Source organism: Heterodontus francisci, chromosome 20, assembly GCF_036365525.1.
Source record: "Heterodontus francisci isolate sHetFra1 chromosome 20, sHetFra1.hap1, whole genome shotgun sequence".
NCBI lineage: Eukaryota > Metazoa > Chordata > Chondrichthyes > Heterodontiformes > Heterodontidae > Heterodontus > Heterodontus francisci.
This window is the reverse complement of record NC_090390.1, coordinates 65605731-65628234: the sequence shown is the minus strand read 5'-3', so window position 1 is coordinate 65628234 and position 22504 is coordinate 65605731. Positions and strand designations below refer to the sequence as shown.

The following is a 22504-nucleotide window of genomic DNA, read 5'->3' as shown; positions in this document are numbered from 1 at the left end:
GAGCATAGACAAAATAAGGGTCAGAGACTAGACTTAGGTTCAGTAGGGGGGGGGGGGGGGGAAATCAGGAAAGATTCTCAATCAGGATCACTACCTGTCATTCCTGCTGGAAAATGCATGCCAGGAGGGGACGTTGATTTAATGCCCTTGAGCATCTCAAGATACATTATTAAAATTCTTGGACGGCCATGCACTTCCCATCGAACCTCCTGTGGCATAATGTTGAAAATGCTTTTTAGATCAGTTACAATAGAAACTGCCAATGTAACATCACAGTACAGATGCACACCGCATACCATACCATAAATGATACTGTTCACCAAACAGTAAAGCCTTTTCTGGCTGCCCGCCTGAATTTCTATAGTTGCCTATCTAACTTTCTGCTCGTAAGTTTTGCGTCTTTTAATTTCTGCACTCAGTCCGTGCCTTTGCTTCCAACCCAGCCACAAGCCTTGTCCCTCCTGACAATTATTAGGAAATATTCAGCCCTATTTCCCCACAGCTCTTCTGAACAAAAAAACTCTTTCACCACTCCATTGGTTCAAACTAACTCCAGCCTCTATTCTTTCAAAATTCTCATCCGCCTGATCTCTCAAGTTCATGGCCCTGCTGGCTTTCCCAGCTCTTCAAAAACTGTATGCTTCACTACCCTGTCGACTTGTCCAGGCCCCACAACAATTTTAAAAATAATTCCTATATCATGTGATTTCCTATCCACAATCCTGCAACATTTTTTGCCCCAAATGCATCGTCCTCCTTCCCTCTCCTGTTAACTGTTTACAAAACTTTCTTCACCCATATATTCCCAGCCTGTCCCTAACTTTAAAAAAATATTCAGCCTGACCATCCTACAGGTTTCCCAGCCTTGACCTTGTCCCTACACTAACTGCTAAAATGTTGCCTCACCACAGCTTCACAGTCATAATCCTGGTTCTAACATTTTATAACAACTTGTGTTCACATAGCACTTTTAACACAGTAAAATGTCCCAAGGGACGTCAAACAAAATTTGACACCGAGCTACAAAAGGAGACACAAGAGATGACCAGAAAACCTGGTCAAAGAAGCAGATTTTACAGAGAATTTTAAGAGAAAGAGAAGTAGAGAGGTGGGGAGGTTAAAGGAAGAAATTCCAGAGTTTAGGACCCAGGCAGCTGAAGACATGGTCACCAATGGGCAATTAAAATAGGCAATGAGCAAGAAGCTAGAATTGGATGAGCACAGCTATCTCTGAGGGTTGTAGGACTGGAGGATGTTACAGAGATAGGACAAGGTGAGGCCATGGAGGGATTCCAAAAATCAAGGCATTGCTTAATCGGGAGCCACTGTAGATCAGTGAGCATGGGGGTGATGTGTGAATGGGACTATGTGCAAGTTTGGACACAAGCAGCAGAGTTTTGGATGGCCTCAAGTTTACTGAGGGTGGAAAATGGGACACAAGCCAGGAGTGGGTTGGAATAGTCAAGCCCAGAGATGAAAAAGGTATGGATGAGGGTTTCGGCAGCAAATTAGGTGAGGCACAGGCAGAGATGGATGATGTTCCAGAGATGGATGATGTTCCGGAGATGGAAATCAACATCTGACATGTGGGAGTCTTTCAAATGTCAGTTGATTAGAATCCAGGACCAGCATGTTCCGGTGAGGAAGGAGGATAAGTTTGGCAAGTTTTGGGAACCTTGGATATCGTGGGATATTGTGAGCCTAGTCAAAAAGAAAAAGGAAGCATTCGTAAGGGCTGGAAGGCGAGGAACAGACGAATCCCTTGAGGAATATAAAGACAGTAGGAAGGAACTTAAGCAAGGAGTCAGGAGGGTTAAAAGGGGCCATGAAAAGTCATTGGCAAACAGGATTAAGGAAAATCCCAAGGCTTTTTATAAGTATATAAAGAGCAAGAGGGTAACTAGGGAAAGGGTTGGCCCACTCAAGGACAGAAAAGGGAATCTAAGTGTGGAGCCAGAGGAAATGGGCAAGGTACTAAATGAGTACTTTGCATCAGTATTCACCAAAGAGAAGGACTTGGTGGATGATGAGCCTAGGGAAGGGAGTGCAGATAGTCTCAGTCATCTCATCATCAAAAAGGTGGTGGTATTCGGTGTCTTGCAAAGCATTAAGGTAGATAAGTCCCCAGGGCCTGATGGAATCTACCCCAGAATACTGAGGGAGGCAAGGGAAGAAATTGCTGGGGCCTTGACAGAAATCTTTGCATCCTCATTGGCTACAGGTGAGGCCCCAGAGGACTGGAGAATAGCCAATGTTGTTCCTTTGTTTAAGAAGGGTAGCAAGGAGAATCCAGGAAATTATAGACCGGTGAGCTTTACGTCAGTGGTAGGGAAATTATTGGAGAGGATTCTTCGGGACAGGATTTACTCCCATTTGGAAACAAACAAACTTATTAGCGAGAGGCAGCATGGTTTTGTGAAGGGGAGATCGTGTCTCACTAACCTGATTGAGTTTTTTGAGGAAGTGACGAAGATGATTGATGAAGGAAGGGCAGTGGATGTCATCTATATGGACTTCAGTAAAGCCTTTGACAAGGTCCCTCATGGCAGACTGGTACAAAAGGTGAAGTCACACAGGATCAGAGGTGAGCTGGCAAGATGGATACAGAACTGCCTCGGTCATAGAAGACAGAGGGTAGCAATGGAAGGGTGCTTTTCTGAATGGAGGGATGTGACTAGTGGTGTTCCGCAGGGATCAGTGCTGGGACCTTTGCTCTTTGTAGTATATATAAATGATTTGGAGGAAAATGTAGCTGGTCTGATTACTAAGTTTGCGGACGACACAAACTTTGGTGGAGTTGCGGATGGTGATGAGGATTGTCAGAGGATACAGCAGGATATAGATCGGTTGGATACTTGGACGGAGAAATGGCAGATGGAGTTTAATCCGGAAAAATGTGAGGTAATGCATTTTGGAAGGTCTAATGCAGGTGGGAGTAGACAGTAAATGGCAGAACCCTCAGGAGTACTGACAGGCAGAGAGATCTGGACGTACAGGTCCACAGGTCACAAAGTGGCAACGCAGGTGGATAAGGTAGTCAAGAAGGCATACGGCATGCTTGCCTTCATCGATCGGGGCATAGAGTATAAAAATTGGCAAGTCATGCTGCAGCTGTACAGAACTTTAGTTAGGCCACACTAAGAATATTGCATGCAATTCTGGTCGCCACACTACCAGAAGGACGTGGTGGCTTTGGAGAGGATACAGAAGAGGTTTACCAGGATGTTGCCTGGTCTGGAGACATTAGCTATGAGGAGAGGTTGCATAAACTCGGATTGTTTTCACTGGAACGACGGAGGTGGAGGGGCGACATGATAGAGGTTTACAAAGTTATGAGTGGCATGGACAGAGTGGATAGTCAGAAGCTTTTTCCCAGGGTGGAAGAGTCAGTTACTAGGGGACATAGGTTTAAGGTGAGAGGGGCAAAGTTTAGAGGGGATGTGCGAGGCAAGTTCTTTTCACAGAGGGTGGTGTGTGCCTGGAACTTGCTGCCAGGGGAGGTGGTGGAAGCAGGTATGATAGCGACGTTTAAGAAGCATCTTGACAAATACATGAATAGGATGGGAATAGAGGGATACGGTCCCCGGAAGTGCAGAAGGTTTTAGTTTAGGCAGGCATCAAGATCGGCGCAGGCTTGGAGGGCCGAATGGCCTGTTCCTGTGCTGTACTGTTCTTTGTTCTGAAACTCATCTTATGGTCAAATACAACACCGAGGGTGCAAATAATCTGGTTCGGCCTTAGACAGTTGCCAGGGAAAGGGATGGAGTTAATGTCTAGGGAATGGAATTTTTGGCAGTGACCAAAGATGATGATTTCAGTCTTCCCAATATTTAGTTGGAGGAAATTTCTGCTCATCCAGTACTGGATGCTGGACAAGCAGTTAAGACAAGTTATATACAATGGAGGGATTGACAGACGTATTGGAGAGGTAGAGCTGGGTGACATCAATGTACATGTGGAATCAGACGCTGTGTTTTTGGATGACGTCAACAAGGGGCAGCACGTAGATGAGAAATAGGAGGGCGCCAAAGATGGATCCTTCGGGGACAACAGAGGTAGCAGTGTGGGAGCAGGAGCAAAAGTCATTTCCGATGATTCTCTGGCTATGACTGAATAGATAAGAAAGGACTAAGGCAGGCGCAGTCCCAAGCAGCTGGACAGTGGTGGAGAGATGCTGGAGGAGGACAGTGTGGTCAACCATGTTACAGACTGCAGACAGGTCAAGAACGGGGAGGAACGATAGTTTACCACTGTCACAGTCACATAGGATATTATCCGTGACTTTAATAAGAGGCATTATGGCACTGTGGCAGAAGCAAAAACTGATTGGGAGGAATTCAAAGCTGGACTTTCATGTTTGTCTCAGCCACTGACTTTGGTTCAAGTTACTTTCACCCATCTTTGGGCCCCCATCCTCAACATTTAAAAAAAAAAGTATTTACTTTCCCATCAGGTTTGTAATCATATCAGAAGATTTAAAAAAATAATATTGGATCAACAGCGTCATTCTGTACACCTTACTACATCCATCTGCAACGACCTTAAAGTCTCCATGTGAGACCATCCAATTAGTTCTTAAATGATTCCAGCATTTTGTCTCCACACTTCTATTCAGCACTTCATTCCATGTATTGATCATTCTTGTGTGAAGAACTTCTTGATTAGTCCAATTTTGTCTTTTGCTAGTTTGAACATGTAACCCCTGTCCCACTCTCTCAATTTCATGCAAAGTAATGTTCCAGGTTTATATTTACTGCATCTTTCACTGTCCAAGTTTGTGGCCTCCCCACTAGAGACATGGCTCAAACCACCTACAAGCTCTACCTATAGATTGCATCTGTTAGAACAACACAATTATAGCTTTACATCAGTCCATCTTGACCTACATTTTCTATATCAATATACAGAATATGTTAGAAACTCAAGGCTACAACATTGTGTATTTAAAAAATAATCCTAAAAATAGCAGTTTCCTCAATCCCCAGAAATGCTGTTCCAATTGCAACAACTGAGTTATGGAGGCAGGTATAGAGAACTGTAGTTTGTACAGATATATAAATAAAACTACGTTTGAAGACAAAACAATTTATTCCATTTGGTGTGTGCAAAGCTTGTGGACAAAGCTTTTAAACAGTAAGTGCAAATTCTTTCTTTGGGCCTCCTTGTCTCGAGAGACAATGGGTAAGTGCCTGGAGGTGGTCAGTGGTTTGTGAAGCAGCGCCTGGAGTGGCTATAAAGGCCAATTCTGGAGTGACAGGCTCTTCCACAGGTGCTGCAGAGAAATTTGTTTGTTGGGGCTGTTGCACAGTTGGCTCTCCCCTTGCGCCTCTGTCTTTTTTCCTGCCAACTACTAAGTCTCTTCGACTCGCCACAATTTAGCCCTGTCTTTATGGCTGCCCGCCAGCTCTGGCGAATGCTGGCAACTGACTCCCACGACTTGTGATCAATGTCACACGATTTCATGTCGCGTTTGCAGACGTCTTTATAGCGGAGACATGGACGGCCGGTGGGTCTGATACCAGTGGCGAGCTCGCTGTACAATGTGTCTTTGGGGATCCTGCCATCTTCCATGCGGCTCACATGGCCAAGCCATCTCAAGCGCCGCTGACTCAGTAGTGTGTATAAGCTGGGGGTGTTGGCCGCTTCAAGGACTTCTGTGTTGGAGATATAGTCCTGCCACCTGATGCCAAGTATTCTCCGAAGGCAGCGAAGATGGAATGAATTGAGACGTCGCTCTTGGCTGGCATACGTTGTCCAGGCCTCGCTGCCGTAGAGCAAGGTACTGAGGACACAGGCCTGATACACTCGGACTTTTGTGTTCCATGTCAGTGCGCCATTTTCCCACACTCTCTTGGCCAGTCTGGACATAGCAGTGGAAGCCTTACCCATGCGCTTGTTGATTTCTGCATCTAGAGACAGGTTACTGGTGATAGTTGAGCCTAGGTAGGTGAACTCTTGAACCACTTCCAGAGCGTGGTCGCCAATATTGATGGATGGAGCATTTCTGACGTCCTGCCCCATGATGTTCGTTTTCTTGAGGCTGATGGTTAGGCCAAATTCATTGCAGGCAGACGCAAACCTGTCGATGAGACTCTGCAGGCACTCTTCAGTGTGAGATGTTAAAGCAGCATCGTCAGCAAAGAGGAGTTCTCTGATGAGGACTTTCCGTACTTTGGACTTCGCTCTTAGACGGGCAAGGTTGAACAACCTGCCCCCTGATCTTGTGTGGAGGAAAATTCCTTCTTCAGAGGATTTGAACGCATGTGAAAGCAGCAGGGAGAAGAAAATCCCAAAAAGTGTGGGTGCGAGAACACAGCCCTGTTTCACACCACTCAGGATAGGAAAGGGCTCTGATGAGGAGCCACCATGTTGAATTGTGCCTTTCATATTGTCATGGAATGAGGTGATGATACTTAGTAGCTTTGGTGGACATCCGATCTTTTCTAGTAGTCTGAAGAGACCACGTCTGCTGACGAGGTCAAAGGCTTTGGTGAGATCAATGAAAGCAATGTAGAGGGGCATCTGTTGTTCACGGCATTTCTCCTGTATCTGACGAAGGGAGAACAGCATGTCAATGGTCGATCTCTCTGCACGAAAGCCACACTGCCTCAGGGTAGACGCGCTCGGCCAGCTTCTGGAGCCTGTTCAGAGCGACTCGAGCAAAGACTTTCCCCACTGTGCTGAGCAGGGAGATTCCACGGTAGTTGTTGCAGTCACCGCGAGCACCTTTGTTTTTATAGAGGGTGATGTTGGCATCGCGCATGTCCTGTGGTACTGCTCCCTCGTCCCAGCACAGGCATAGCAGTTCATGTAGTGCTGAGAGTATAGCAGGCTTGGCACTCTTGATTATTTCAGGGGTAATGCCGTCCTTCCCAGGGGCTTTTCCGCTGGCTAGAGAATCAATGGCATCACTGAGTTCCGATTTGGTTGGCTGTATGTCCAGCTCATCCATGACTGGTAGAGGCTGGGCTGCATTGAGGGCAGTCTCAGTGACAGCATTCTCCCTGGAGTACAGTTCTAGGTAGTGCTCAACCCAGCGGTCCATCTGTTTGCGTTGGTCAGTGATTATGTCCCCCGATTTAGATTTGAGGGGGGGCGATCTTCTTGATGGTTGGCCCAAGAGCTCTCTTCATGCCATCATACATTCCTCTGATGTTTCCGGTGTCTGAGGCCAGCTGAATATGACTGCATAGGTGTTGCCAGTAGTCGTTTGCGCAACGCCTAGCTGTTCTTTGTGCAGTACTTCTGGCTGCTTTAAGTGCTGCGGATGTTAAATCGCTGGGGGCTTTCTTGTAGTTCAACAGTGCAATGCGCTTAGCGGCTATGACAGGTTCCAGCTCTTCATTATGAGATTGAAACCAGTCTGCATTTCTCTTCGCACTTTTGCCGTAGGTGGTCAAAGCTGACTCATAGATGGCGTCTCTGATGTGGGCCCACTTGGTCTCAGCATCCCCTGTGGGAGTGCTTTGAAGGGCTGTTACAAGTGAATTTAGAAATTTTTGTAACAGCTGTGGGTGAGAAATTCTGCTCGTGTTGATGCGCAGGTGGCCCTTCTGCTTGGAATGATGCAACTTCTTTGGTCTGAGTCTAACCTTGCTGCACACCAGGGAGTGGTCGGTGTCACAGTCCGCACTGTGGAAGCTGCGTGTGATTTGAACACTGTTTAAGGCGGCTCGCCTTGTGACAATGAGGTCTAGCTGGTGCCAACGACGTGATCTTGGGTGCCTCCATGAAACCTGGTGACAGGGTTTAGTGTGAAAGAACGAGTTGGTGATGCAGAGGTCATGATAGGTACACAACTCAAGCAGTCTCTGCCCGTTCTCATTCATCCTTCCAACGCCATAGCGCCCAAGGCAGGAGGGCCATGAGTCATGGTCGGCCCCAACCATGGCATTAAAGTCCCCCAGCAGGAATAGGTGTTCGGTGTTGGGGATGCTGCTAATGATGTTATGGAGTTGTTCATAGAACTGGTCTTTAGCTTCAGGTGCGGAACAGAGTGTTGGAGCATAGATGCTGAGTAGGTGTACTGGACCAGAGGTGGTGAGCAGTCGGATGGACAGTATGCGTTCCGAGCCATTTGAGGGAGGCTCTATCATGCTGAGCAAGGAGTTTCTGATGGCGAAGCCCACTCCATGCTGTCTTGGTTCTTCAGGATCCCTGCCCTGCCAGAAGAAGGTGTAGTCTTGCTCTGCTCGAGAGCCACTCGCGGGGAGGCGAGTCTCCTGAAGTGCTGCAATGTCCACATTGAATCTACTGAGCTCGTTGTTAATGATGGCGGTCTTCCGAGAATCGTTGATTTGTGTAAGGTCTTCCGACAGGCCAGGACACATAGTTCTGACGTTCCAGCTTGCAAAGCGAAGGGCTGGTACCTTCTTTCCTTTTTTCATGTTGTTTGGTGCAGTGTATCAGTCCACCTTTCGGGCAATGACCCTGAGCTCCAAGCACCCATTGAAGCAGGCAGACTGTGGCGGGACAGAACCTTATTGACCGGGGGCTGCCCGGTTTGAGGCGGGCGGTAGCTGTCCAGTGAGGTGCAATGACCTCTCCCACCGACAAAGGCAACCCGCGGCGCCCAGTTTCTACGCCAATTTATCTGGACTTATAACCCGTAACTGCTGCCTTCCGTGTTGTTTTAGTCGCTGTGAGGCAACTATGGAGTGACCTCTCCATGGCGCATGCCTGGGCAAATTTATGGAGGTTGAGAGTTGCCCAGTCGTCAAAACCCCCCTCTCGGCCTTTCTGGTGGGGTCCAAAGGAGTGCAGGACACGACGTTTGGCACCAGTATGGCTGCAGGAACTGCCGGAAACATGCCAAAGGTGACACATGACCGCCTACGGGGTTCCGCTCCGGATTTTCTGTTAGGGTTTACTCCCTTAGCCTTGGTCTCTCCCGAGACGCCCACAAGGCAGTGGGGTTGTTGGGGCCCCTACACAGGTGTAGGATGGTGCCGGTGGGAGGAGGGGATGCAAGGGGGAGGGGTAGAAGGAGGGGGTGGGGGGGGTGCAGGGGAAGGGGGTGTGGGGTGAAGATGGTGCGAGGGGGGGGCGGGCTGGGACGGGGTTGTGAGGGGGTGAGCTGAGAGGGTGGAGCAGGGAAGGGGACGGGGGTGGGGGGGGGTGGAAGGGGGGTAAAGGGGGGGGGGGAGAGGGGGGGGGGAAGCTGGTGCAGGTAATAAGCCATTTCCTCAGTGCCCACCATCGACGTCCGGAAAGCTCATCCACGTCCTTCGGGAGGTGAAGCATCATTTGGCAGACTTAGAGGTGATTACATTTGCTAAGGGTTTTTTTTTGCAGTGGTTTAAATAAAGGTATGCAGCATTGCCGACAGTGCGCTGCAGATGCTCTCCGAGCCATCTCCCGTGGGCGCTTTGAAGTTGCGGCCGGGGGGGCCGTTCGTGGATTTTTTGGGTGTTCGGGGCACCTTTTCTCAGGACTTCTCTCGGGTCCCGCTGCTCCTTCTTCACCTCAATGGACTTACTGCATGCCGTGGCTGCAGACACTCTGGACTGTGAAGACAGCAGGATCGGAGATTGAAGTATCGGCAGCTGTGCTCGTCAGTTTCATCCGGATCAATTTCATTGAGAAAACAAAGAGCAGGTGTGGCTGGGGGAGGGCAGTGGGCCCAGGTAACATACACTAAACTAACTGTTAGCCTTTAGATAGGGCTAAAATGAACTGATTTAAAGAGCCAGGGGAATTTAAACAGTTTAAGAGGGCAGATTGGGGGAGAAAATGTTAGGGATGGGAGCAGATGGCCATGGATAGAGTTGAACAGCAAGGGAGCTTCCTAGGGAGCTTCCAGCCCAGGAGCCATCTTGAACTGACTAATTACAGTATTAAATACATACTAAATATGCAAACTAAACCAATTAATTTGATTGTTTTAAGAAATTAAGCAACCTCAAAAAGACATATTATTCAGAATTCATCAAGGCCACATCTACTTCTCTTCCACTTCCTTTTTTTAAAAAAATGCAATGCCTATTTGGTTATTGAACAAAATGCATCCCAGAAGAATAAAACTGCTCCATTAAATCAAAGCACCAACATTTTATTATTGACAGCACTAAAACCATCTGGCAACTTCAGGAAATAGGAGAACTATTTAAAATTATTTAAGGCATCATAAAGCACAATTCAGTGGCCAACTGTCAATAGCAGATATTATAAATCTTAGCTACTAAAATATAATTCAAAAGTAGTTGCACAATGCATTCTATAGCAGCTGCGTTCCCAAAAAGTGTCTCAGATACTAGAGCAAAGACAAAACTGAAAACACCGTTTTGTATTGCTTAAACACCATTTGCACCACAAACCTGATTTTAATCATTTAATATCCAGACAGACTTTTGGATTATTCAATAGTTGTGCATATATCAAACAATAATGAAACTTTTCAAATTCTTTTTATTCTGAATGCAGATTCAGATACAGGATATTAGAAATGACTGAGAAGTACCAAAATCAGGAGCAAACTTTAATTTTACAGTTCATGCATTGAGGTAAATTTAAGCCAATTTTTAAAGGCCAGATTTGGTGACATCGTAACTCTAGGGGAGCACTTCCCACACATGTGCAGCTCCAGTGATGTCAGCGACATCCTAGGCCAGGTGTCAGCAACCTGCAGCTCATTAAGGACTCATAGCGGCTCCCGACCTTGATCCACCAAACTCATTTTGATGGTAATTAAATGGCTAGTTTTATTTTTTTTTAAACTTTTGTTAACGTTGTACTTGTGCTAAAGTATCATTCAATTGACAACTTTTTTGTAAAAACTTTTAAAATGCTGTTGAAATGCAGCTCTCCCTTGTTTTTCATTATTAGTGGCATTTGAGATACTGCATTTTTGACTAAGTATTTTTGAAATGGATCTTGTTATTAAAATTGCCAACCCCTTCCCTAGGCAGCTGCCTGCACCAAACAGACTCAATGGGTCAAATTCTAGAACTAGCCCTACATCTTTCCCCAACACTTCATACTAGTGCTTGGCATGTTCTATAAACAACCAGTGATGAAATTGCAGTTGTTTGATAATTAAAAAGTCAGTGCCTGCCTGGGTGACAGGGGCCCTCCCACTTCTTCCTGTAAATATTACTATAATGGGGATTTTTTGAGCTCAAACCATTGAGATCTTCTCCAGCTGTGAGAGAGCTGCTGAACACAAACATTATGTGCATCTCGCTCCTCAACCTTTCTTGCTCTACTCATTTACTTGACTGTTTATTCGTGCATATTTGTTTTCCAGTAGGGGAGTGGATGGGATGAGATTTTCTAATATTTAATTTTCACAAAAATGATCTTGCATTCTCTGTTACATGTGTCAGAACGCTGGGTGAGGGTACGCAGCCTGGAGCAGTCTGCAGATGTGGCCAACGAGAGTGAGGTCGCTGGCAGCTTCTTTATAAACTGCAAGTAAGCAGCAGGGCCATTGATCAGTTTCACTGCTAAACTCACTGCTGCCACACAGGGACTTGGAGATGGAGTGAAACGCCGGTGGCATTTGAGCTTTGCACCAAGTGTTCAGGAGCCTAAGAATGCTTGTATGTGATGACATCACCACGCAACTGCCTGCGAGTGATGACGTTACTGCACACATGCGCAGATGAGTTTTCAAACTGGTACTGGAAAAGGAGCAGCTTCGGCTCATGGGTGCATGGGCGCATTTTGATGACTTCATCATTATTTTTGTGCATGCTCAAGGAAGACTTTCAATCGAAGCCAGGGGTTAGTGATTTTTAAATTCAAGTTACTTGAAGCTATTACATATTCTGTATTATGCATACAGATGAGTCAGTTCAGTTGAGACATTTTCAGACCTCAAATATATTTTTCCAAAAATTAGGAAACATAAACATTAGAGAATTTTTATTTGTTTACTTGTACTTCCCTTATTATTTTTGTTAGTTTTTTTCAGGTTGGCATCTAGTGAGAGCAATCAGGTTGATTTTCATTTCCTCAATGCAAGTACATTGAGCCCAACTGTACCACTCTTACAACAATTCTAGTGAAATTGCTGACAAAGTTGAGTACTCTGTGCAGGTGGTTCAGCTACACAGCACCTTAGCTGCCTAACAATCACGAGAGTTGGCAACGTTTTTTTAAAAAATACAGCAATCACATCTCATTGGTCCCTTGCCAGGTGAATTCAAACATCAAACTTCTAGCTATATAGTTTTCAAAGTCCACCAAGTTGCACCATACTTGCCACAGTCACATACCAATTAGGCTTTTTGTATTTTTAGGTTAAATATATAAACTCACTTTCTCATGTTTAGTTTAGTTTAGTTTAGAAATACAGCACTGAAACAGGCCCTTCGGCCCACCAAGTCTGTGCCGACCATCAACCACCCATATATACTAAGCCTACACTAATCCCATATTCCTACCACATCCCCACCTGTCCCTATATTTCCCTACCACCTACTAGGGGCAATTTATAATGGCCAATTTACCTACCAACCTGCAAGTCTTTTGGCTTGTGGGAGGAAACCGGAGCACCCGGAGAAAACCCATGCAGACACAGGGAGAATTTGCAAACTCCACACAGGCAGTACCCAGAATTGAACCCGGGTTGCTGGAGCTGTGAGGCTTCCTCCCCCACTTTCCATAACAAAAATTGTGAAATCAGTTTGTCATGCACAGAAGGAACCATGATGAAATAAATAATGAAATGGAAGAATTATGAATTTCAAAAGCCAACTGCTAAATAAAATCACAAGAACATGGACACTTACATAACAGTCAAAATGGAGTAGTGGTCACGTGACCCCTCCTGTACTGGAAATAAACAAACTTGTCTGCAAAGATGGAATTCATTAACCTCGTCTGAAATGGCTCTGGAGGAAACCCTTTTGAAATTGAAAGGAGCATGACTGCATATTAATGACCCTTAATTGACATGAATGAATGAGCAAAGTGTTCTAGAGACAAACTGACTGACAGCCAAACCAAAAATGAATAGGTATGAAGTAGCCACTTCATAACAGAATGGTACCCATCCAGGCATCAACAGATAGCCATGGATTCCACATCCTGTTCGATTGTGTGGTCACACCAGGGGAGAAGGCCATGTGTCTCCTAACAGAAATGCTCATGTGATGGATTTTTACCTTAAAAGGTAGTCCTCTGGAGAGAGAGAGAGAGAGAGAGAGAGAGAGAGAGAGAGAGAGAGAGCGATCAAGCCGAACACCTTCAAAATCAGTCCAGATGAAAGAGATCCAGCCAAGCAAGGCAGAAGTCCTGCTACTAACTCTCCTCTTCGACTTGCTGCAGCAGAGAACTTATAGTGACCACCACCTCCAGTCCAAAGTTTTAACCACCAGAAAATCTACAAGTTCAAGACGACAAAGACCCAGGCCTGCACCTTTAAAAGAGACAGTCCTACTGAGAAAATTCAACAGGTTTACGTTAAACCACGAACACCTACCTCACTTCGAACTTTATACCACTTGCCCTATCTATTCTTGTGTATGCGTTGGTGAGTGAAGGTGTGGGTGAGTGAGGTTATTACCATTTTGGGAATTGTGTTAAAACATTTTTTTAATATAATAAAAATAGCTATCATTTGTCTGTTTATTTGACCCTAAAAAACACTAAGGGACTAATTCATTTTTACACAAAACACGATTACGGTCAGTTGAGAGGTGAAAAGTAGGAACCACGCACACCATTTACCACCTGTCCGTAACAAGTCTCAGCAAAAAAGTAAAACTTCATTATTTTTAATTCTCCACAGCATCTGCAGCTTAAGTGCTTACGTCTGAGGACAGTATAATGTAGGGCCAAAATTTACTATGTAATTTTCACTTATTTGCTCCAATTTTTACTTTTTCAGAAAGAAATGATAGCACCAATCCCCAATTTGCTGCAAATGAATAACTGGGGGGAAAAAACAAACACAAACTTCAGAACCCTACATGTAATTATTTCCATCACTGAACTATTTTGTAATTGACTTTGGAGTTGCTGCTGTCCCAATTAGTCAAAGCCGTTGGCGCAATGTAGTAACTTCCCCAATCCCCAGATTTATGCTACTGTTCACACATTTCTGCCCTTTCATAGCCAAATTCCTGACAAGAGACAGCAACAGATAACAAACAAATCAACAAATTTTGTAACCCTCAAGAGTTCAGCAATTCACACTATCAGCCCATTTGCCAGTTCTTTGAGAATAACCCAATTAAGCATTTTTTTTTTTATAAACCTCATGGGAGATTTCAGGTTAATCACTGTGCTACCAAAGGTCTGCTTTAATTTCGCCATAAAACACAAATTCCCTTCCATAGTGAAAATATTCAGCAAAAAAGGGCTTCTAATATAGGAACATCAGAACAGAAGCAGGCCATTTAGCCCCTTGAGCCTGATCCGGCATTTAGTGAGAACAAGGCTAATCTGCAAACTAACTCCACATACCCACCTATGCCCCATATCCCTTAATAACTTTGAATAACAAAAACCTATCAATCTCAAATTTATAATTCACAATTGATCTCGCATCAATTATAATTTGCAGAACAGAGTTCCAAATTTCTATCACCCTTTGCACTGGATTTAGTGTAGAGGTGGAGCTCCCGATGCCGGACCAGAAAGGCGGGGGGAACCCTGCTTCTGCATTTTCGCAGCCCCCCGGAGTGATCCTCCAGTGTTTTTAAATGCAAGTTTCAGGAGGCGGGATCCCAGTCCCTTTAAAGACGGACATCTCGCCTCCATGAGCTGCCGGTCAATCAGAAGGCCGGCAGTTCAGCAGTATCAGCAGCTCCACTGTGAGCAATGGCCACTGCCCGTACTGCAGAGGCCTCAGACCCAGGCCCAGTGGTGCAACCCCAAACACAAGGTAAGAGAGACAAGGTCACCGGGACGACTCAGGAAGGCTTCAGCAAGGGGGACTGGGGGTGGTCTTGCAGTCCAGGGAAGGGGAGTCCCGGGGGGGGGTGAATTGGTTCCAGGTGGGGGTCCTCCGTGGGCCACAAATTGCCCACAGAGGAGGGACCACCCCCCCCAAGCTCACAGGGAAGTTGCCTCATTTTACAAGGCATCCTCCAGTGTGGCAGAAGCCCGTTCCCACCACCCCACCCCCCGCTGGTAAGATCCCAGTGGCAGCAGGAAGACGCCCTTAATTGGCCATTAATATGCGACTTAAGGGCCACAATTGACCATCGTCGGCCTATCCCATCCCCAAGAAGATTGCTGGGTGATGGGATGGCGATGGACCCCCCGCCACCAGTCGCAATTCTCCATGCCCCCCCCCCACCCCGTCTCCAATCCTGCCTCGGTGGGGGGCTGTAAAATACAGCCCTTTGTGCTAAAAGTGTATCCTAATTTCACTCCTGAAAGCTCTGGCTCTAATTTTTACATTAGGCTCCCTAGTCCTAGACTCCCAACCACCAATAGTTTTATTCCATCTAGCCTATCCGTTTGCCTTCAAATCTTGAAAAATTCGATCAAATCATCACTTAACCTCCTAAATTCCAGGGATTACAACTCTAGTTGTGGAATCTCACCTTGTAATTTAAACCTTGGAGTCCAGGTGTCATGCTCTTATATCTGTGCTGCACTCCCTCCACTGCCAGTATATTCTTCCCAAAGTCTAGTGCCCAAAACTGCTCACGTTACTCCAGGTGTGGTCTGTCGAACTCAGGTTTTTATAGCTGAAGTATGGCTTGTATTTCAGTCCTTTAAGCATGAAGGGAAGCATTCCAGCAGCTTTTTCCATTAATTTCTGTACCGGTTCATGACATTTTAATGATTATGTTCCTGGACCCCAAACTCTCTTTGGATCTCCACTGTTTCTAGCCTTGCACCATTTACGAAGTACCTGTTTTATCCTTCTTAGGTCCAGAGTAGATGGCCTCACATTGGCCTACAGTGAAATCCATTTGCTCATTCACTTAATCTATCGCTATTTCTTGGTGTTTGCATCCGTCCACACTGCTTACCAAACCAAACATTTTTGTGTCATTGGCAACTTTGGATGTGTGGCTTTTTATCTCATTATCCAAGTCATTACTGAATTCTTCTTCTTCGGCCTCCTTGTCTCGAGAGACAATGGGTGAGCACCTGGAGGTTTGTGAAGCAGTGCCTGGAGTGGCTATAAAGGCCAATTCTAGAGTGACAGACTCTTCCACAGGTGCTGCAGATAAAATTGGTTGTCGGGGCTGTTACACAGTTGGCTCTCCCCTGGCGCTTCTGTCTTTTTTCCTGCCAACTGCTAAGTCTCTTCCACTCGCCATACTTTAGCCCCGCCTTTATGGCTGCCCGCCAGCTCTGGCGATCACTGGCAACTGACTCCCACGACTTGTGATCAATGTCACAGGACTTCATGTCGCGTTTGCAAATGTCTTTAAAGCGGAGACATGGACGGCCGGTGGGTCTGATACCAGTGACGAGCTCGCTGTACAATGTGTCCTTGGAGATTCTTACATCTTCCATGCGGCACACATGGCCAAGCCATCTCAAGTGTCGCTGGCTCAGTAGGGTGTATATGCTGGGGATGTTGGCCGCCTCGAAGACTTCTGTGTTGGAGATATGGTCCTGCCACCTGATGCCAAGGATTCTCCAGAGGCAGCGAAGATGGAATGAGTTGAGACGTCACTCTTGGCTGACGTACGTTGTCCAGGCCTCACTGCCGTAGAGCAAGGTACTGAGGACACAGGCTTGATACACTCGGACTTTTGTGTTCCGTGTCAGTGCACCATTTTCCCACACTCTCTTGGCTAGTCTGAGCATAACAGTGGAAGCCTTTCCCATGCGCTTGTTGATTTCTGCATCTAGAGACAGGTTACTGGTGATAGTTGAGCCCAGGTAGGTGAACTCTTGAACCACTTCCAGAGCGTGGTCACCGATATTGATGGATGGAGCATTTCTGACATCCTGTCCCATGACGTTAGTTTTCTGGAGGCTGATGGTTAGGCCAAATTCGTTGCAGGCAGCCGCAATCCTGTCGATGAGTCTCTGCAGACACTCTTCAGTGTGAGATGTTAATGCAGCATCGTCAGCAAAGAGGAGTTCCCTGATGAGGACTTTCCATACTTTGGTCTTCGCTCTTAGACGGGCAAGGTTGAACAACCTGCCACCTGATCTTGTGTGGAGGAAAATTCCTTCTTCTGAAGAATTGAACGCATGTGAGAGCAGCAGGGAGAAGATCCCGAACAGTGTAGGTGCGAGAACACAGCCCTGTTTCACGCCACTCAGAATAGGAAAGGGGTCTGATGAGGCTCAGCTATGCTGAATTGTGCCTTTCATATTGTCATGGAATGAGGTGATGATACTTAGTAGCTTTAGTGGACATCCAATCTTTGCTAGTAGTCTGAAGAGAACACATCTGCTGACGAGGTCAAAGGCTTTGATGAGATTAATGAAGGCATCGTAAAGGGGCATCTGTTGTTCGCGGCATTTCTCCTATAGCTGGTGGATCTCTCTGCTTGAAAGCCACACTGTGCCTCAGGGTAGACACGCTCAGCCATCTTCTGGAACCTGTTTAAAGTGACTTGAGCCATGGAAAGATCACACTGTAGTCGCCTCACAGCGACCAAATCAACACAGAAGGCAACAGTTACGGGTTATACGTCCAGCTCAATTGGCATAGAGATTGGGCGCCACGGGTTGCCTTTGTCAGTAGGGGAGGTCATCACATCTCACTGAACAGCTACCGCCCACCTCAAATCGGGCAGCCCCCAGTCAGTAAGGTTCTGTCCCGCCACAGTCCACCTGCTTCAATGGGTGCTTGGAGCTCAGGGTCATTACCCGAAAAGTGGACTGCATCACCGCACCAAACAACATGACAAAAAAAGGAAAGAAGGTACCAACCCTTCGTTTTGCAAGCTGGACCGTCAGAACTATGTGTCCTGGTCTGTCGGAAGACCTTACACAAATCAACGATTCTCGGAAGACTGTCATCATTAACAACGAACTCAGTAGTCTCAATGTGGACGTTGCAGCACTTCAGGAGACACGCCTCCCTGCGAGCAGATCTCTAAGAGAGCAAGACTACACCACCTTCTGGCAGGGTAGGGATCCTGAAGAACCAAGACAGCATGGAGTGGGCTTCACCATCAGAAACTCTTTGCTCAGCATGATAGAGCCACCCTCAAATGGCTCGAAATGCATACTGTCCATCCAATTGCTCACCGCCTCTGGTCCAGTACAGCTACTCAGCATCCATGCTCCAACACTCTGCACCCCACTTGAAGCTAAAGACAAGCTCTACGAGGAACTCCATAATATCATTAGTAGCATCCCCAACACCGAACACCTGTTCCTGCTGGGGGACTTGAATGCCAGGGTTGGGGCCGACCATGACTCATGGCCCTCCTGCCTTGGGCGCTATGGCATTGGAAGGATGAATGAGAATGGACAGAGACTGCTTGAGTTGTGTACCTATCAAAACCTCTGCATCACCAACTCGTTCTTTCATACTAAACCCTGTCACCAGGTTTCTTGGAGGCACCCAAAATCACGTTGTTCGCACCAGCTGGACCTCATAGTCACAAGGCGAGCCTCTTTAAACAGCGTTCAAATCAGGCGCAGCTTCCACAGTGCGGACTGTGACACCAACTACTCCCTGGTGTGCAGCAAGGTTAAACTCAAACCAAAGAAGCCACATCACTCCAAGCAGAAGGGCTGCCTGCGCATCAACACCAGCAGAATTTCTTATCCACAGCTGTTACATAAGTTTCTAAATTCACTTGAAAAAGCCCTTCAAAACACTCCTACAGGGGATGCAGAGTCCAAGTGGGCCCACATCAGAGACGCCATCTATGACTCAGCAATGACCATCTATGGCAAATGCCTGAAGCAGAATGCAGACTGGTTTCAATCTCAGTTTGAAGAGCTGGAACCTGTCACAGCTGCGAAGCGCATTGTACTGCTGAACTACAAGGAAGCCCCCAGCGAGTTACCATCCGTGGCACTTAAAGCAGCCAGAAGTGCTGCACAAAGAACAGCCAGGCGCTGCGCAAATGACTACTGGCAACACCTATGCAGTCATATTCAGCTGGCCTCTGACACCGGAAACATCAGAGGAATGTATGAAGATCGCCCCCCTCAAATCTAAATCAGGGACACAATCACTGACCAATGCAAGCAAATGGACCGCTGCGTGGAGCACTACCCAGAATTGTACTCCAGGGAAAATGTTGTCACTGATACCGCCCTCAATGCAGCCCAGTCTCTGCCAGTCATGGAAAAGCTCCTGGGAAGGACAGCATTACCCCTGAAATAATCAAGAGTGCCAAGCCTGCTATACTTTCAGCACTCTACGAACTGCTTTGCCTGTGCTGGGACGAGGGAGCAGTACCACAGGACATGCGCGATGCCAATATCATCACCCTCTATAAGAACAAGCGTGACCATGGTGACTGCGAACAGGTTCACTGAGAGCCCGATTACCCTGATGATTAAGTGCAGTACTACTAACCAATTAATGAAGGTACCCCACCAGCATTCAGATCGCTAGAGGACAATGGTGGGAGCTGATGAAATGTTTTATTACCCGCACCCACTTCCTCCACCGCCTCCCCCACTTCCCAGCTCCCCCCTCGCGACCCCCTCCCAGCTCACCCCCTCGCACCCCCATTACTGAATATGGGTAAATAATTTAGGCTCTCACACAGATCCTTGTGGAACACCACTTGTCACATCCTGCCAAATAGAGTACCTGCCCGCTACCCCTACTCTCTGTCTCCTGCCACTCAGCCAATTTCAGTCAATAAATTGCCTCCAATTCCATGGGTTTCTGCTTTAGCTAACAGTCTCTTATGAGGACTTCATCAAATGCCTTCTGGAAGTCCGTATAAATAACATCCATAGACATTCCCCTGTCCGCTCCTACTCTTCAAAAAAAAAAATTCAATCAAGTTTGTCAGGCACTACCTACCCCTTTACAAATTCATGCTGGTGTTCAGTCTAACAACTTCCCAACAACAGATGTTAGGCTATAATTCCCTGGTTTCCCCCTCTCACCTTTCTTAAACAACAGATGGCATGCGCAATTTTCCAATCTAAAGGAACTGTTCCTGAGTCAAGAGAACTTTGGAAGATTATAGTTAGGGCATCTGCAATGTTCTCACTTACTTTAAAAACCTGGGATGGAAGCCATCTGGTCCTGAGGATTCGTCACTCTTTAGTGCCATTATTTTCTTCATTCCTGTTATTTTGTTAATTTTGGCGAGTCCTTATCCTTAATTCAATATTAGTTCCCTTGGGATTTCTGGCATGCTTACTTCTTCCTCTACTGTAAATACTGATGCAATGTAATTATTCAGCACTTCCACCATTGCCCTTTATCATTGACAATACAGCGATAGTGTCAGCTTTCAAACAGCCCACAACCTCTTTTTCCTCCTTTTAATTGTAAAGTTTAGAAACTTAGAAGTTCATTATTCAAATCAAATTTTGAACTCAGCATGATAACAATATTTGTATCGTCGCCCCGATTTAATTGTGGACTAAATAATGACTAAGCAACTTCGTTAAATATCTAAACAGTGAAAACTTCACACAGCTCTGGGTAGACTGTATGCTAGCATTCAGAAGTTTTTTCCAAATGTGTCTTTAGGTTGGTTTTATAATGTATTTCAGCTGAAGCAAAATTAAACCTGTAGATCTTGAAATATAGAGACTATTGCACATTACTAAAGGCAATTTTATGTTTAGCTTTATCTTGTGTAAATAATGTAAAAAAGGATAAGGATGCAAATCTTATGAAAAACTTGAGCACATTTACTCCAGGAAAAAAGTACCTTCCCCCTCTTAGTCCCATGACTTTCTCATGGCTATTTTAGTCAACCTCAATACAATTCAGACACACTCCAGATCCTCTTTCTCATTCTCAACACAAAGGTCCAGTTCCATACGCAAGCCCATTATCTTTCTGTACCAAAATTTGACATTATGCATAGACTCTAGGATGGTTGGCTTTCTGTTGATTAGGTATCCACTGGCAATAGTATGGGTTATCAGTACACCCTCCTGATCTTTCCAACCAACAGTCACATATTCTAACAGATCAAATATCTCAGGCTACAAATTCTGAATCGTATCTATTAGGAAGAAAAATTAAAAGAACAGATTGGATTGCAATGGCTTATTAAACTCAGTTTCTGTTTCAAATATCAGGACATTTCATGGTTCTAGCAGTTCTATGTAGCATTGCACTCTTTGGGCCAATGTCTGGCATGCAAAGTTGATACATGAAATAAAACATTCAAGGATGGTTCCACCAGCCCTGACTCATTAGTTGCCGGCCTAAGTGGAGATTCACCGAAGACACTTTGGCACATGCCAGTTGCTTTCAAACCCAAACTGAGAGAAAGGAAGATCAATAGTATACAATAAAATAAACTAGACAATTAAAAATAGGATTTCATAGAAAATGCCAGATAAGTTTACATTCATGAAACAACGCATATAGAAAATGCTTGCTTTTCTCCTGATGGGCATAGCCAAAGTACAGAGGTGATTCATCCACTATGCAAGCAGTATGAGCACGAGACAGATAATGCATTTTTCCTGGATACATAGGCTGCTTCCAATAGGCAATAATTAAATTAACCACAACCTAATCACAAAATTACTAAAAATGATTCAGGAATTCTAGTGATATGACACAGGATAAAACTTCAGTGTTACAAACATAAAATTTAAAAAGTGTACCTAAAATTTGTACTGGGAATTTCAGCATCTTAGATATTGCAGTATATTTGTACCAGTACTTACGTTGGCATCTGCCACCATTAGTTGGATCTCCATAATATCCCTGCATACAAGCTTCACATTGTTTTCCAACAGTCAGGTTCTTACATTGTTCACAAATGCTGCCATTGATGCATGTGCTGTGTCCGTTGCACTGACAAGCTGCAAACAAAGTGCATCAATTGTGACATTTTTCTTAAAATAAATTCAAACAAGCTGTTACAGTTCCAACATTTTATCTTCAGCATGCCAACAAATGATGGTTTTAACATTCACGCATGTATGTTGTCATACATGCCACTTAATTTCACTGAATATTTGACTATTAATATTTCAGATATTATACATGCAAATCTGAACCCAAGATGTAGAATGCAAAATTTTCCTAACTTGTCATTACTCACATTCTCTATTCATAATGCAAAAATATTTTGAACTTCTGCTCAGTAAACTGTAGATCATAATTAAAAGAGGCACCAAGAGCATGAAGCCCACAGAATAAGTCATTTTAACTAACAAGTAACAACTCAAAGCTGTCATAGCATGATTGTTCTTTGCTTTGGATCAGAGCCACTGCCTGTATTTCCATTTACGTTATAGGATATTTTATTTATACTTCCCAATTTTTATTTTATTACAGGTACTAAAAGAGACATGGGACGAGATTTATGAGGTGTTGGCAATCATTATCAGAGAGTAAGTGAACACTAGGAAAGTCCCAATAGACTGCTAACAAGTTAACATGAAAATTATTTCAACGAATTGACAAATAAACCCAGGCAACCTTTTTTATATGCAAAAAATACTTAACTGT

General features: G+C 45.3%; 1 protein-coding gene across 5 annotated transcripts in view; it reads right to left on the bottom strand.

Annotated features, from left to right (window-relative positions):
* Nucleotides 1-22504, bottom strand: part of atrnl1b (attractin-like 1b) — a 1082183-nt gene that overhangs the window by 707129 nt on the left and 352550 nt on the right. For all 5 annotated transcript variants that reach the window (XM_068052965.1, XM_068052967.1, XM_068052968.1 and 2 more), the window contains exon 19: nt 21715-21852. In XM_068052965.1, the coding sequence (XP_067909066.1) occupies nt 21715-21852 (138 nt within the window). The remainder of the gene's footprint in view (nt 1-21714; nt 21853-22504) is intronic.